Source organism: Parambassis ranga, chromosome 13, assembly GCF_900634625.1.
Source record: "Parambassis ranga chromosome 13, fParRan2.1, whole genome shotgun sequence".
NCBI lineage: Eukaryota > Metazoa > Chordata > Actinopteri > Ambassidae > Parambassis > Parambassis ranga.
The window spans coordinates 5,205,131-5,218,696 of NC_041033.1; the positions used below are offsets into that span (position 1 = coordinate 5,205,131).

The 13,566-nt window shown below is 42.7% G+C and overlaps 1 protein-coding gene across 1 annotated transcript; it reads left to right on the forward strand.

Moving 5' to 3' along the window:
- Positions 1 to 1,653: 1,653 nt before the first annotated feature.
- Positions 1,654 to 6,682, forward strand: prss16 (serine protease 16). Its single transcript, XM_028419987.1, has 13 exons — positions 1,654 to 1,714; positions 2,118 to 2,293; positions 2,740 to 2,839; positions 3,142 to 3,271; positions 3,725 to 3,848; positions 4,600 to 4,677; positions 4,887 to 4,934; positions 5,027 to 5,146; positions 5,242 to 5,406; positions 5,608 to 5,749; positions 5,833 to 6,012; positions 6,086 to 6,240; positions 6,611 to 6,682. Exons 1-13 carry the CDS (start codon positions 1,654 to 1,656, stop codon positions 6,680 to 6,682), a joined length of 1,551 nt encoding a protein of 516 aa, XP_028275788.1.
- The last annotated feature ends 6,884 nt before the right edge of the window (positions 6,683 to 13,566 follow it).

Consider the following 13,566-nt stretch of genomic DNA (forward strand, 5'->3'; position numbering starts at 1 on the left):
TGCAACATCTCATTGCAAATCACTGATTACCAAAGAGACATAGAGTCAGAGGCCTCCTAACAGCCTGGAGGTTTGCTTATGTCACTCTATTAAAAGTGTATCAGGAAACAAGTTTAAGCCAAGGCAAGAAACAACTTCAGTTATGACACTGAAATCTTTGTTTTTAATTTAAGAAGTTTTCACTTGACTAAGAAACTTGGATCTATAATAAAAAAATAACCTTAGCTAGTGCAGGTGCTTGCATGCTGCTACAGAAGCTACAACTTTGTGCGTACTGTAGGAACCTATGTGAACATATTCAGTGTGATGTGCAGATGACAACCCTGTATGTCCAAACTTTCCTGTTGCACAGAAAATCCTAGGTGCCCCATTTAACTTCTTTGCTCCTTGCGCTGCATGCCTGGTGCCTAAAAGTATTGCTGTTGTCTGCATTAGAAAATCCTCAGCTCATCCACAGAAAGCTGTGGTGGGCCCTGAGTTGGCTGTATTTCATTTGTGTATTCACACACCACTACAAGATAAGTGGAGCTTAATTTGTGAGCTCAGGCGCCCACTGAAGTCAACTCTGCCTTGTTAGTTTGATTGCAGCAATCTTATTCTTCCATACTTTTTTGGCGCAGCGTATCTTCAGCATACATTGACCGATTTCAGCCATTCAACAATCAAACTGTTCATCACACAGAGGACATTTTCAAAAAATTATAATTTTTCAAATATTAAGCAATTTCTGCTTCATTTTTAACATTGGTCTATGAGAGAGCCCTTCAACAAGGGTCATCTGCCAAATGTATCTCCTCCTACAAAGTTCAAGCTACAGACTCCATTTAGTCTTAAAACGCTCATTAGATTCTGCTCTATCAAACTTGTATTCAGAATTTTCTAATTTCGCGCGCCAGGCTCTCAAAGTTGGAGTGTTTTGTTTTAAGGTCTCCTCTGCTGTTACCATGGTGACAGGCTGACACACAGAGGCATACAAAGCTCTGAATTGCTCTGATTCTCCAGCAATTCAGAGCAATCCTTCACATCAGCGTTCAAAGCAATGCTTCAGCTGCAGCACTTGCATTTTCTTCAGGAAATGCCCTTTTCTAGTTATTTTATAGTCTCCCTCCTTTTTTCAGTTTCTGCAATTGACAGTGTTAATGTGCACATGTACAAAAGTCCTTTCCTTAATTTTTAAAGCCCATCACATTTTCCAGATATGAGAGTTTGTAGATTTATTCTGTCTGACTTTTATGTTGTTTGGCTGGAAATGTTCTTATATGGATACATGTCTACTTTAAATTTAAATTACTTTTGTGTGTGTGTGTGTGTGTGTGTGTCTTTAAATGCTTGTACATAGAGCAGCAGGATGAGCAGAGGTAACTCACCCCCCCCCCCCAAAAAAAAGCCATTACAAAGCAGATGGATCGAATGACATCACCAAGCTGATGCTATATTTTGCTGAGCAGTTTATACTGCACAGCTAACACACACTCTTTGTCTAGCATGCACATACACGTAGTCTCAGTATGTTTTCATAGTATGTGCCACATGCACATCACAACACACAGGTCATATCACAGTGTCCACAGCCCCACACAGGGACTGTATATATACAGGCAGCTGCAGAGGGCTGACATCTTCCTCTGTCAGTAACTTATTTTAGTGTTCAGGATGTTTCTCTCTCCAGCCCGCTGTCTCATCCCTCTGCTGCTCTTCAGCTTTGTTCACCCCGGTGAGTTGATATAAATATTCCACAGAATGTAAAAAAGGAGTTGTGATTGGAGGATTTATTTATATTTTTTGAAAACTAGACTAAGGTGCTCTGTAATTACTGAGAATATTTTGGACTCGACTTGTTTGTAAGTCTAGTCGTATTTGCAGTTGTCAAAGTTGAAAACAAAACAGATGACAAACAGTAAGTCTCAGGGGAAACTTCAGATATCATCTCTTCCCATTGTATTGGAATAGTTTAAAGTATTTTGTCTGCTGGACTTACAAAAACTTGGTGAATAGGCAGTAGCTGCTTGTGCCACTCATATAGAAGAACAGAGCTAGATGCAAACGACTCTCTCTGAGGCCACTGCTGATTTGTTCACTCTTCAAGGTTGACTGTTCATTCTTATTTTTGCTGACAGGGCGGATTCTGAGGACGATCAAAGAGCGTGTGCGTGATCTCCAGCTGCAGAAAAACAAGGAGCTCCTCCAGGCTCTCACTGCCAGTGGTCGGCAGCCTCACAAACACATAAAGGAGGCATGGATTCACCAGCCGCTGAACCACTTCAACAGACAGGAAGCCAGGACCTTCCCTCAGGTAGGAAAATGTTCTACATTTCTATAATGTTTCATTTTATGAGTTCAGTAAAGGTAAAAATTACTCAGCTTTGAAAACATATCTTACATCTTACAAGACTGCAATTTATTCAAACCATCAAATAAGCCGGCATCACATATTCTTTTTGATGATTTTTTTTTTTACTTAAGCAGCAGTGGGTGAGCCCTGCATGCCATGAACTCTAAACAGGATGAACCTTTGCACTGCTCCAAATCCAGTAGGCTGTGATGAGATGACGTTTCCTGACAGCATGAATTGAAATGTTTAGCTTCATTGAGCTCTCGGAGCCATTTGAGGCTGCCAAAGTGCAAATTTGTCCACTGCAGTAAAGGATTACTCCCACTAAGGCTGTGAATGTGCACTGCTGCTGGTTTGGGCAAACCTTTTCTTTTTGTATGCTCTCTGTATAAATCTGTCCGTCTTAGAGATTCTTTGTGAATGAGGCACACTGGCAGCATCCTGATGGTCCGGTGTTTCTCTTCATTGGAGGAGAAGGGCCCATCTTTGAGTTTGATGTTCTGGCAGGTAAGCTGTTTTGACCTGTCTCCATACACTTTCTATGAGCATGCAGGTAGCACAGACTCCCAAACATACTGTATATGTGATTTTTTTGGAAACAAAAGTGCAACATGATGAGTGAAAGCTGTTTGGAATTTTCCTCTATTAAGCAAAACAAATATTGTCATCCCTCACATATATGAAAAAACACAAGAAAAAAGTGGTGTTGTTAAATAATTTGTATTCCCAGTAGAAATATATGCATCACATACTGTAGTTGCAGTAATTTTATAATAATAAAACTTGCCCAACATATTTTGTTTTCCGAGGTCACCATGTTGACATGGCTAAGGAGCACGGGGCTCTGCTGCTGGCTGTGGAACATCGTTTCTATGGTGACAGCATTAACCCTGACGGCCTCAAAACAGAGAACCTGGCAGACCTGAGCAGCCAGCAGGCGTTAGTGTTGGCTCTCTCACCAGTGTGTGTGTGTGTGTGTAGAGTTGTCTTTCACCCCTTTCTCCCTCCTTCCTGTCTCTCATTGCATATGCATGTTCATCTGTTTTTAAAGTTCTTTTTCTTTTAATATTTTCCTCTGTTTTAGTGAGTGTTTAGTTCCACCTCAGTAATCTTACTCAATAAAAAAACACCACTCATTGCATATTCATAAGGTTTAACTCTTTTGGGTTGAACTCTCAGCAGAAGTTTTTATGAATAAATAAGGACATCCTTAAACAGAGAAGGTGTAAATGTAAACCTGTCTCTTTCCTATCCTGTCTCATCAGTTTTCTTTATGTATAGGTAAGTGTTAGAAAGTGTTTGCATGTGTTCTATTTCCCCATTTACAGTTGTCTGTGTTTGATTGTATGTGTAAGAAGTACTTACATTTGTATTTTTCTCCTCATGTTTCAGCCTTGCAGACCTGGCTGCCTTTCACCAGTACATCAGCCGCAGCTTCAATCTGAGCCACAGGAACACCTGGATCAGCTTTGGGGGCTCATACTCTGGAGCTCTGTCAGCCTGGTTCAGAGGAAAGGTGCAGTACAAGGCTCAGATATAAGATATATATACTCCTATCCTAGCCTAGTGCTGAGATTATTTTGTTCATTTTACACAAAAACATTAAAAATAAAACTAAAATCTTTGCACTAAACCCACTGATAGAAATCAGCAGCTCCAGGAGAACCACAGTGTGAGTCACGTGTTTTTGCACAATAGAGGAAAAATAATTTTTCATAAAGTTTGAGATAAGAAGGGTCACTCTGAATCTCCTTCTAAACAATACATGAATTCATCACCTACTCTCATACTTAGTGAAAATACAAGATGTTCAGACAGGTCTTGAATTGTCTGTCAAGACATCAGACACGTGCAATACTTTAACTTGTATGTGGGACTTTTAAAGGACAGGGTTGTCTATATTCTGTAGTTTTCCTATTGCCAGCAAATCAAATGAAAAAACAGAACTCAGCAATATCTTTGTCTTTGATATGTTTGCAGCTCCATCCTACTGAAAATATATCATTCAGGCATATTAGCTTTTACTCTACATAAAGTAAATCTAATAAAGTGTATCTTTTATTTGTTGGGGGGGGGCTGCTTTCACTACTCAAATTTGAAGCATGACTGCCAGCAAAAACAGCATCAGCAGACGCCCTGTAACTCTTGCTGCATACCTTTAAAATGAGCCTAGAATCCAAATGAAAAAAAATGACATAAATGCAACTACATATAGATAAGAATTCATTCTGAGCTCTCTCACTTCCATGCCTCTGTCCTTCCTGCAGTATCCAAATCTGGTGTATGGTGCTGTGGCCTCCTCTGCTCCGGTCAAGGCGATGCTGGACTTTTCTGCCTACAACAATGTAAAACAGCACAATTCATAGTTACAAAACAAAAACACACAGAGAATGAAGAAAATCTGGGTATAACACAAAAATCAGTGTGAGAGTCCTCAGTGTCCTAACTCGTGCCCACGTCCCCACACATGACACACAAATGTTACTTGCTTCTAATTAGTCTAGTGATCTGACTTTCTCTCTCACTTGCACGTCTGCCATTTCCTGTGTTTCAGATAGTTGGCGTGAGCCTGGCGACTGAGGCAGTTGGTGGCTCAGAGAAGGTGTGAAGGCTGCCACCTGTCTGTACATGATATGGCAGCCATTTAACTCTAGTCTGTTACATTTTGTGTTAAATTCACTTTTATCCCCTCAGTGTCAGGCTAAAGTCCGGGAAGCGTTTGCTGCTGTGGAAGCAGCACTGATGTCTGGAAACACCAGCCAGGTGGCCAAAGACTTTGACTGCTGTCAGATCCCCAGTGCTGCTGATGATCAGGTGATGGATCTGTTTGGGGAAAGGCCGAGCATTAACCTACTATATGAGCTAAATATTTGAACTGTGTGTTGAGTGAAGCAATTTTCTTCCTACAGGCTGAGCTGATGCAAAACTTGGCTGACATCTTCATGGGAACTGTGCAGTACAATGAAGAGGGAGTTCTCATGTCTATTAATGAGCTCTGTGGCGTTATGACCAACACAAGCGAGGAATATGACAAAGCGATGGAGGGTTACAACAGCCTCATTAAACTTTCACAAGTATGAACACAACCCTGATGACCTCACTTGTCCCTGTCATGCAGCATGTGTACCAGCAGATGTCGCTGTTAAGCCATTTTTTAGAAAGTCCGCACAAAAGGAGGACTTGCAGCGCCCCTAGAGTTAAAGTGGGAATGTGCAACCATGTCTATGTTTTGTCTCCAATGTGTGTGTGTGTGTGTGTGTTTATGCACTCTGCAGATCTACCGCTCCACCAGTGAGGAGCCATGTCTGGACATCTCCCACGAGAAAACAGTGAAGGATCTGATGGACACGTCTCTCCACTCTGGCAGGAGGACAGAGAGACAGTGGATCTACCAGACCTGCACCGAGTTTGGATTCTGTACACACACACACACACACACACAGCAACTCACCCACCTTTCTTTCCATGTCCTGACACCTTTTTTGTGTATCTATATGTAGACCAGACTTGTGAGGACACCACTTGTCCATTCTCTGGGATGTTGACCTTGCAGTCTCAGACTGACCTCTGTGCCATGCTGTTTGGCATTTCCCAGCATTCCCTGCCTGCACGTGTTGCCTTCACGAATACTTTCTATGGTGGAGACAACCCACACACACACAGAGTCCTTTATGTTAATGGTAAGACTGCGTTCTCTGTGCAGATAATAAAAGAGCAGGACTTCACTGACTATTGAAAAGTTTTTATTATCAGGTGGCATTGACCCATGGAAGGCGCTGTCAGTGATCCAGGACAGGACTGAGGAAGGAGAGCAGGCTGAGACAGTTTACATTAAGGACACGGCTCACTGTGCTGATATGATGAGTGGAAGAGTCACAGACCGCCACATGCTCACAAAAGCCAGACAGGTATAATATGCACAATGAAATCTACAATATTCACCTGCACATGTCATAAGCAGGGATGGACAGAGTAATTAGTTTGGTTGCCCAGCAACCAAACTTATTGTTATTCTACGTTACTCTTACCGTCAGAGAGAGGAGGAAAAGCTGCAGCATGTGTTTGTGTCTCAAATACGTTGCTCAGTTTTAAAAGTAGCTGCTATGAAGCCACATGATGTTTTAATGTTTTTTTTCCCACACCAATCTCAGACTTCACAGCCACATTTCGAAACCATATTTTCTACAAATAAAATGTGTGCTGATTAGTGAGGTGATATATCAACATAACAAGAAACAAACATTTCTAACTCACTGTTCCCATCTGTCCACCTCTCAGGAGATTAAGAAACATGTGGCCAGCTGGCTGAAGACAGCCGTCCAGGAGAAGATAAAGAAAAAAGCCATCTGATCAGATACATTATAACCTCCTGATCAGCTCTTATCACCATCCCCTGAAACTGATAAGGAACAGTTAATAATCAGGCCTGCCTGCCCTGCTTCATCCTCCTCCTCCTCCATTTCCTCTCTCAGTCTCTGCCTCTTCACTCTCCATCTAGAACAGTCTCACAGCCCTGCAGCACAGTTTTTGTGCACTCCTACAGGCTGTTTTTATTTTAGATTAGTTGTGTGGTTAATGAAGATATAAAACTATTTAATTTTTGCTTCTGCTCATATGCTTGTAATAACAAAAACTGGATATATACATACAGTGCTTAATTTTGTTGGTGTGTTTTTTCAGCAGTATCAGTTGCCTAGTTCTGCCACTAGGATGTGGTATTGTTACATGAAGCAGTGCAAAACAAAGTTCAGATGGGTTTAGCTGTTGTTTACTATGTAAGGCAATAAACTTGCAAATCTGTAACAATGGCTCAAATGTATTTCTGTCATTTCTGTCCCTTAGAAAACATGCTTCCACATTTTGAATTATGATCCTGTGTTTCTGTTGATGTGGAAGTGATGCACGGTAGTTGCGTTGTCGTACTTATATTTTAACAGTGAGCGAAGTCATGAGTGTTTGTGTGAAAAAGGTGAGGAAGCACCCAAGGCCATCTGTTTCCATGTGTGTGTGTGTGTGTGTGTGTGTGTGTGTGTGTGTGTGTGTGTGAACCTCTCCATAGGGGGTCAAAAGTGGGAGGTCATGACCCTGCTGACCCCATGGGAGTGGAGATCATCAATCAACTGTGGGCTGGACAGAACAGCAGGAGATACACACACACATGCAGACCTAGATACTGTAACAATACTGGGTGTATAATGCCTTAATAGCACATTTGAATCAATGTAACAAGTAATTATTATATTTAAAAAGATCGTTAAAAATCCAAATTTCTCTTTTGGATACACATTGGTTTGAGTCAGTCACACAGTCAGTTACATGCATGAGGCCTTTCACATATTTGTTTGCATGTTTACTTATATGGAAAACTCACAGATGCTAGCACACACCTTTGCAAATAAGAGCACAGCAGAAGGAAAAGGTTAACCCTGAAGCAGTCTTTTTTTTTTGTTATTTCATGCTGTTTCTATCAAATCTCATCTGTTTACACACCCACAAATAGACACACGCACTTCCACAAACTCCACAAGCCACTATGCGGATTATCAGCCGGCACTTGCAGAGCGACAGGGCATGCTTTTTCTCTCTCCACTATTCCTCCTCCTCCTCCTCCTCCTCCTGCAGCCTGTCCTGTTGATCAATGAGGAAGTTCTTGGGCCTCAACTATTAATCAGAGCCTATCGGCTATCTGTCTGCTGGGCCAACCAATCACGGCCCTCAGACAGCTGGGCCATGAAAAATGTGGCCCTGTGGATGGAGGGGAGGTTGGAGAAGAGGGGGGAGGGGAGGGGTGGTGGTGATGGTGGTGGTAGTGAGGTCGTGGAGAAGAGGAGGGGAGGTGAAGGAGCACTCTATCTGATCTGAGTCAGGTCACGGCTGCACAACTGCACTTACTGCACTTATAGTTGATTTTAACATGGTGATGGCAGCCACGCACACACACACACGCACACACACACACAAGTGAGTGCACAGGTTTCACAACCAGTATACAGAACAATTTATTTCAATTAACACATACTGCTCGTGGTTCACATTTCTAACAAACTGAGGCACTCATTACATTCATATAGTGACACAAGGTACCATGAACTGTATTTCTGTGGAGTCTGAGCAGCAGAAACCTCCCTAACAAGGACTTTGACACTGTTCTGTTGTCCAATAACAAGGCCTGTCCTCACACCTCAAAGCTTCATCAACACACAACCATCCCTCTTCTGCATAATCACCATGCTCACACTCATCCATTCACATCTTATTGCCATGATTAGATTACATCTAATGCTATTACAGCTCTCTCTCTCTCTCCTCTCCACTCCACCTCTGTCTCTCTCTCTCCCTCATCATAGATTTCTTGCAGATCTTATTAGAGTGTGATGCGGACCAGGTCTCCCTCTTTGGATTTATGAACCCTCAGACTTCTCTCCTTTAATCTCTCTCTCCTCCTCCACTCCCTTCCTGCATCTGTCCATCTATCATTCCCAGGGTTGGCTTGGGCGGAAGAGTATTAATCCCTCCATCCCATCTCTCACTCCTTTGGACAGATGAGGAGGAGGAAGATGGGGATGGGAGGAGGAGGGGTAGAGGGTAGGAGACCTCCGATTACTTTTCATAACATTTCTGTTGCATTGTGGGGGAAATGATGAGGCATTGCAGGTGATGTATGCAAATTTACTCAATAATAGGTCACAGCTTTGGTACCTTCAACAGGTATGAGATGCTGCAGAGGTGTGTGGGTGGAGTGCAATATCTACAGATGGGATGATAAACAACTTCAGTGTGGGAGTGTGTGTGCGTGTGCTGATCACAGTTTTGCATGTTTATTTGTTGTGTATATGTGTGTGGGGAAAATGTGTCCTCCCTCAAAGCATCCATTTCTTCACAATTACAACTGAAAGTGTATTTTATTACCTGTTGATGGCTGTCGAACGCACATACACACATATTTCAAGCGTACACACACACACATTTGATCAGTGGAATCCAGTAACCTCTGGGGAATCAATTGGGCCGATCAGAACATTTAATAAGTCCAACACTTGAAGGCGCAATTCTGGAAAAGGCAAAAAAAACAAATTCAGTGTAAAGAAATAAACCTTTGACCAGCAGTCAGAGTAAAGCCCCCCCCCATCCCCCCCATCCACGCCTGTGCAGTGACAGGTAGATTAAGGGGCGTGATAGATGCCCCTCTCTGTATCTCCCTCTCTCCACCCCCCACCCCTTTCCCTCCCCTCCATCCATCATGGCGGCTGGTGTAATTGCGGCTGCGTGGGGCTGGCAGAGGGAGCCTCCATCCATCTCCTTAACAACAAACAGTCACGACGACGGATGGTGCTGCACTCCCCAGTTAATCTCCATCTATAAGGGGGGGAAAGGAGGTGGAGGGAAAGAAAAGAGGAAAATAACAGAAGGAGGAAAGGTAGTGTTGGTCTGCACTGTAAACAAAAAGAAATGGCAAGGGGGGAAGGAAAGATGGTGAGATGCCATGCCTAAACAGGTAGAAACAGTGGGGATATAAAGGAAGATGAATGACCTGGGTTTGGGAGAATGAGAGAAACTGAGGGGAAAGTTTGCAAACATGCTGCAAGAGCAGGTCGATAAGGGTGGATTTGCTTGGCGAGCGTGCCAGAGGAAAACAGGAGAGATGGAGGGACAGAGGGATGGAGGGAGGGAGAGAGAGAAAATTTATGTCTATGCAGCCAGACGACCCAGAAACTAGAGAGGCACAGGCTCATAAAAATACACTCTGACTGCCCCCACTTTTAACCCCCTACCTCTCTGTGTTTCTTTTCACATCCTCTCTTTCTCCTTTAATTTTCCTCCATCACTCTGCTTTTGCCCTCTCTGAAGCAGGTGGCGGAGGGTCACAGTTGTCTGATGTTTTGGGCGGCTGTGAGTGTGGTTCCCAGAGGTCATGGCAGCCATATTTTCTTAATGGCAGAGTCACCAAAGTCAACAAGGCTGGATAGCCTTCTAAAGTCAAGTAAAACTATACTTTTGTGGCAGGATGACTGAACTGGGAGGCAGCAGCACTTTTTTAGAGGTGGTTCATCTTGCAGATGATGGATCACCATGTGAACAGAGTCAACAGCTGGCAATGAGTCGCAATATGTTTGCAGCAACAGCATCCAGCTGAGGTAAATCCACTGAGAATAAGAGAAGAGGAAAACCTTATGTATTCACTTAAGAACTTTATAAAACCAGTTTAAAAGCTGTACAGACACACACTTACACAGCTTCACACACTCAAACATACTTCTCTGCTTGTTGTTTCCTGTTTTCTAGCCCTGGGCATCGCCTGCAGTAAGCCCAACTAAAAAGAAGAGAACATTGACAGTGACCGTCCAACATGCAAGCGAACAAGTAAGGAAGACGTAGATGTTTCCCAGTCATCCAGGTCATATTCATTCAGAAGGTTGAAGCAAGGCATCTGGATTTGTAGAGTTTTCTTCACACATCCAAGCAGAGGAGGCTGTTGTGCAAAATAAAGACTATATGGACTTTGGACATGCTGACAGGAGCTCGTTCAGCTACAGACTCCGACTCCCACGATGCACCACTGAGAGACACAAGAAATCATTCCTGCCTGTCGCAGTCAAACTACTGAACTCTGAACTGTAACAGTCACTCAGAGATTATACATTCATACTTGTATACTCATCATGCACGTTATAATGTAAAGGTTTATACTGCAGTAAATATGTTCTCTTTACATACACCTCAGGGATTTAAATGCTACTTAGTTACTTAGATATTTATTACATATTTTCAACTCCATGCCATCTTTGATTTTTGATTCTTGGTTGGATCTGCATGTCTGTAACTAAAAATAATATTTCCTCTGGGATAAATAAAGGAATTCTGATTCTGATGAGCAGCGAAACGTCTTCAAGAAAACTCTACAAGTCCAGATGCCTTTCTTCAACCTGCTGAATGAAGCCGTAAATGCCACAAACATACACACACAGAGTACATTCCTGTGTTCCATGAACACACACACATGTTTTACTCTGAGTGCTCACGCTCACCAGGCCTTGGTGGATGCAGAGGAGCGAGCGCTTGAGCCTTGACAGGGAGTGACAAATAACTGCAGCAGCCCTGACATGCAGAGTGTTCTCACAGTGAACCTGCCTGGCCCTGACTGATACACAATGCAGAAAACAAGCATGGTCTTTAAAACAGGAGGCAGCCACTCAAAGCTGAAGTTAGCCTCCACTTCACGGTATGTTTTAATCAGCTGCCACACCTACATGTACACTGTGAATGAAACAGCATAAATAATCAAAATGTAAAAAGATATAACTTTTTTTTTATTCCAACATATTTTTAGACAATAAGAATAGAAAACTTTCAATTTTCAAGTTGAATTTCAAATCCCATGGAAAGTTTAAAAACATGACATCAAAGCTTTGCTTCTAATGATAATAAAATAACTACTAATATATTGTATTATTTGTCGTGCATACAGAATTTACTATTGGTTTTAAATGGAAAACTAGAACTTTTCCAACATATGTGGTGTTTTCATTTCAATCAGGTTTCTCAACAGTCTTTGTAAAATTAGCAAAATAGATAAAATATTTTAACAAAAAAGTGTGGTTTACATCACATTGAGTTTCCTGCATTAGATTCTTAAAGTGAACATTGTGTGTTTCACTCTTCATCGTGCCAGCTTGTTGTTTTAATTAGAGTTTTTTTTTAAATCTAACCTGAGAGTTGTTTAGGACATCTGTGTGCCTTCAGTAAAACCTTTCAGCATGTGCTTGATAACATATGTTGTGTTTAAAGTGTTGTTATGCTGTGTTTAAAAGTAGCTGGTGATGTGATAAAACTGACAGGTCCTATAAGTGTTTGTGATGTAAATGACTGTAATCTACCTGTTTAGATAAGAGACGTTAAATAAGCTAAAGATTTATGGTCCAACTCAAACAACACTTAGAGAATCTGAAGGAAAACACGGAAATCTGAAGTTAGGCCTACTTCTAACACCATTTAATAATCCGCTTGTGAACTGAAAGGTTACAGGAAATCCCTGTAAACATGAATTCTTCAGACTGTTAATCCTTTTCATTTGACCTGTTAAAGGGAAAACACGCCTTAGATCGCCTTTTCCAGCCCATTGACACAGCTTCATGGCTCAGTGTAGGAGGGGGTCGAGCTCTGTGATCACCCCTGTAGGAAACCAGCGCCCTGCAGAGTTGAAAGACCCCTTAGCTTCAGTGACAGTGCGGGGCCCTCACAGGCGGCCCCACGGCCAAACACCATGCCGCCCACGGAGACGCCTGCCCCGGCCTGCTGATCCCCGTGAAGCCGATGCTGATTGAAGTGCAGCCGCCTGTTGGCCCCTCACAGCGGGAGCCGGTAGAGAGGAGCGTTTTGGATAATTATTATGTTATTTAGGTGTCATTTACAACACAAGACTTGGAGTTTAGCTATCCCACTAACATGTGAAAGGTTTTTTTCACACTTCTCTGTCACTGGTTAAAATTAAACTTTCTCACTGTAATGGATTTGTTTGCTCTAAATCAACAAAAAAAGAGGGCCAAAGGGCTGCGTCAAAAGGTCGACCAGAGAATAGATGTCGACAAAAACAATAAAACACTTTGAAAGCTATTATCAGCCGGTAAATTCCTTGTCACCACGCACGCTTCAAACTTATTTATGACCCAGCATGAGGGCCAGCTTGAATAAAACTTTTATATTTTAGCCTCAAAATTAACTTTGCTCCGGCGAAACCACTTTTTCTTGCTTTTTTAATTATTTTTTTTTACATTTTTGGACAGTGTGTGAGGGATTTACAACGTGATCACTGCAATCAGTCAGGATTCTCTGTGAGTGTTAAACATGCTCCACAGTAAGAGTCAGTTATCAGATTCTTTTCCTAAGTTATCCCGAGAGGACGATAGCGCAGCTGCAGGGAGGATGAGGGCAAAGGGAGGGAAAGATGGAGAGATGATGGAGGAGAGAATTCAGTGCGGAGATAAAACGGTCGAGGGGGTCTTCTTCTCTGGCGTTTGTGTGTGTGTGTGTGTGTGTGTGTGTGTGTGTGTGTGTGTGTGTGTGTGTGTGATAAGGAGGAGGAGTAAGGGAAGAAGGGGGAGGAGGGAGGAGGGAGGGGGGCCAAGAGACCCCGTCGCGTTTTGACCCTCCGAAACCTCCCCACACACCGCCACCACCACCATCATCACTCCTCCTCCTCCGCCTCCTCCTTCTTCTTCTCTGCTCCTGAGGCTGAA

What these genes read in the sequence shown, in the direction of transcription:
- prss16 (XM_028419987.1), top strand. Translation starts at nt 1,654, where the DNA reads ATGTTTCTCTCTCCAGCCCGCTGTCTCATCCCTCTGCTGCTCTTCAGC. An exon ending in CAGCCTGGTTCAGAGGAAAG is followed by an intron (nt 3,849 to 4,599) that starts GTGCAGTACAAG and finishes TCCTTCCTGCAG; the next exon opens with TATCCAAATCTGGTGTATGG. An exon ending in GCCTCATTAAACTTTCACAA is followed by an intron (nt 5,407 to 5,607) that starts GTATGAACACAA and finishes TGCACTCTGCAG; the next exon opens with ATCTACCGCTCCACCAGTGA.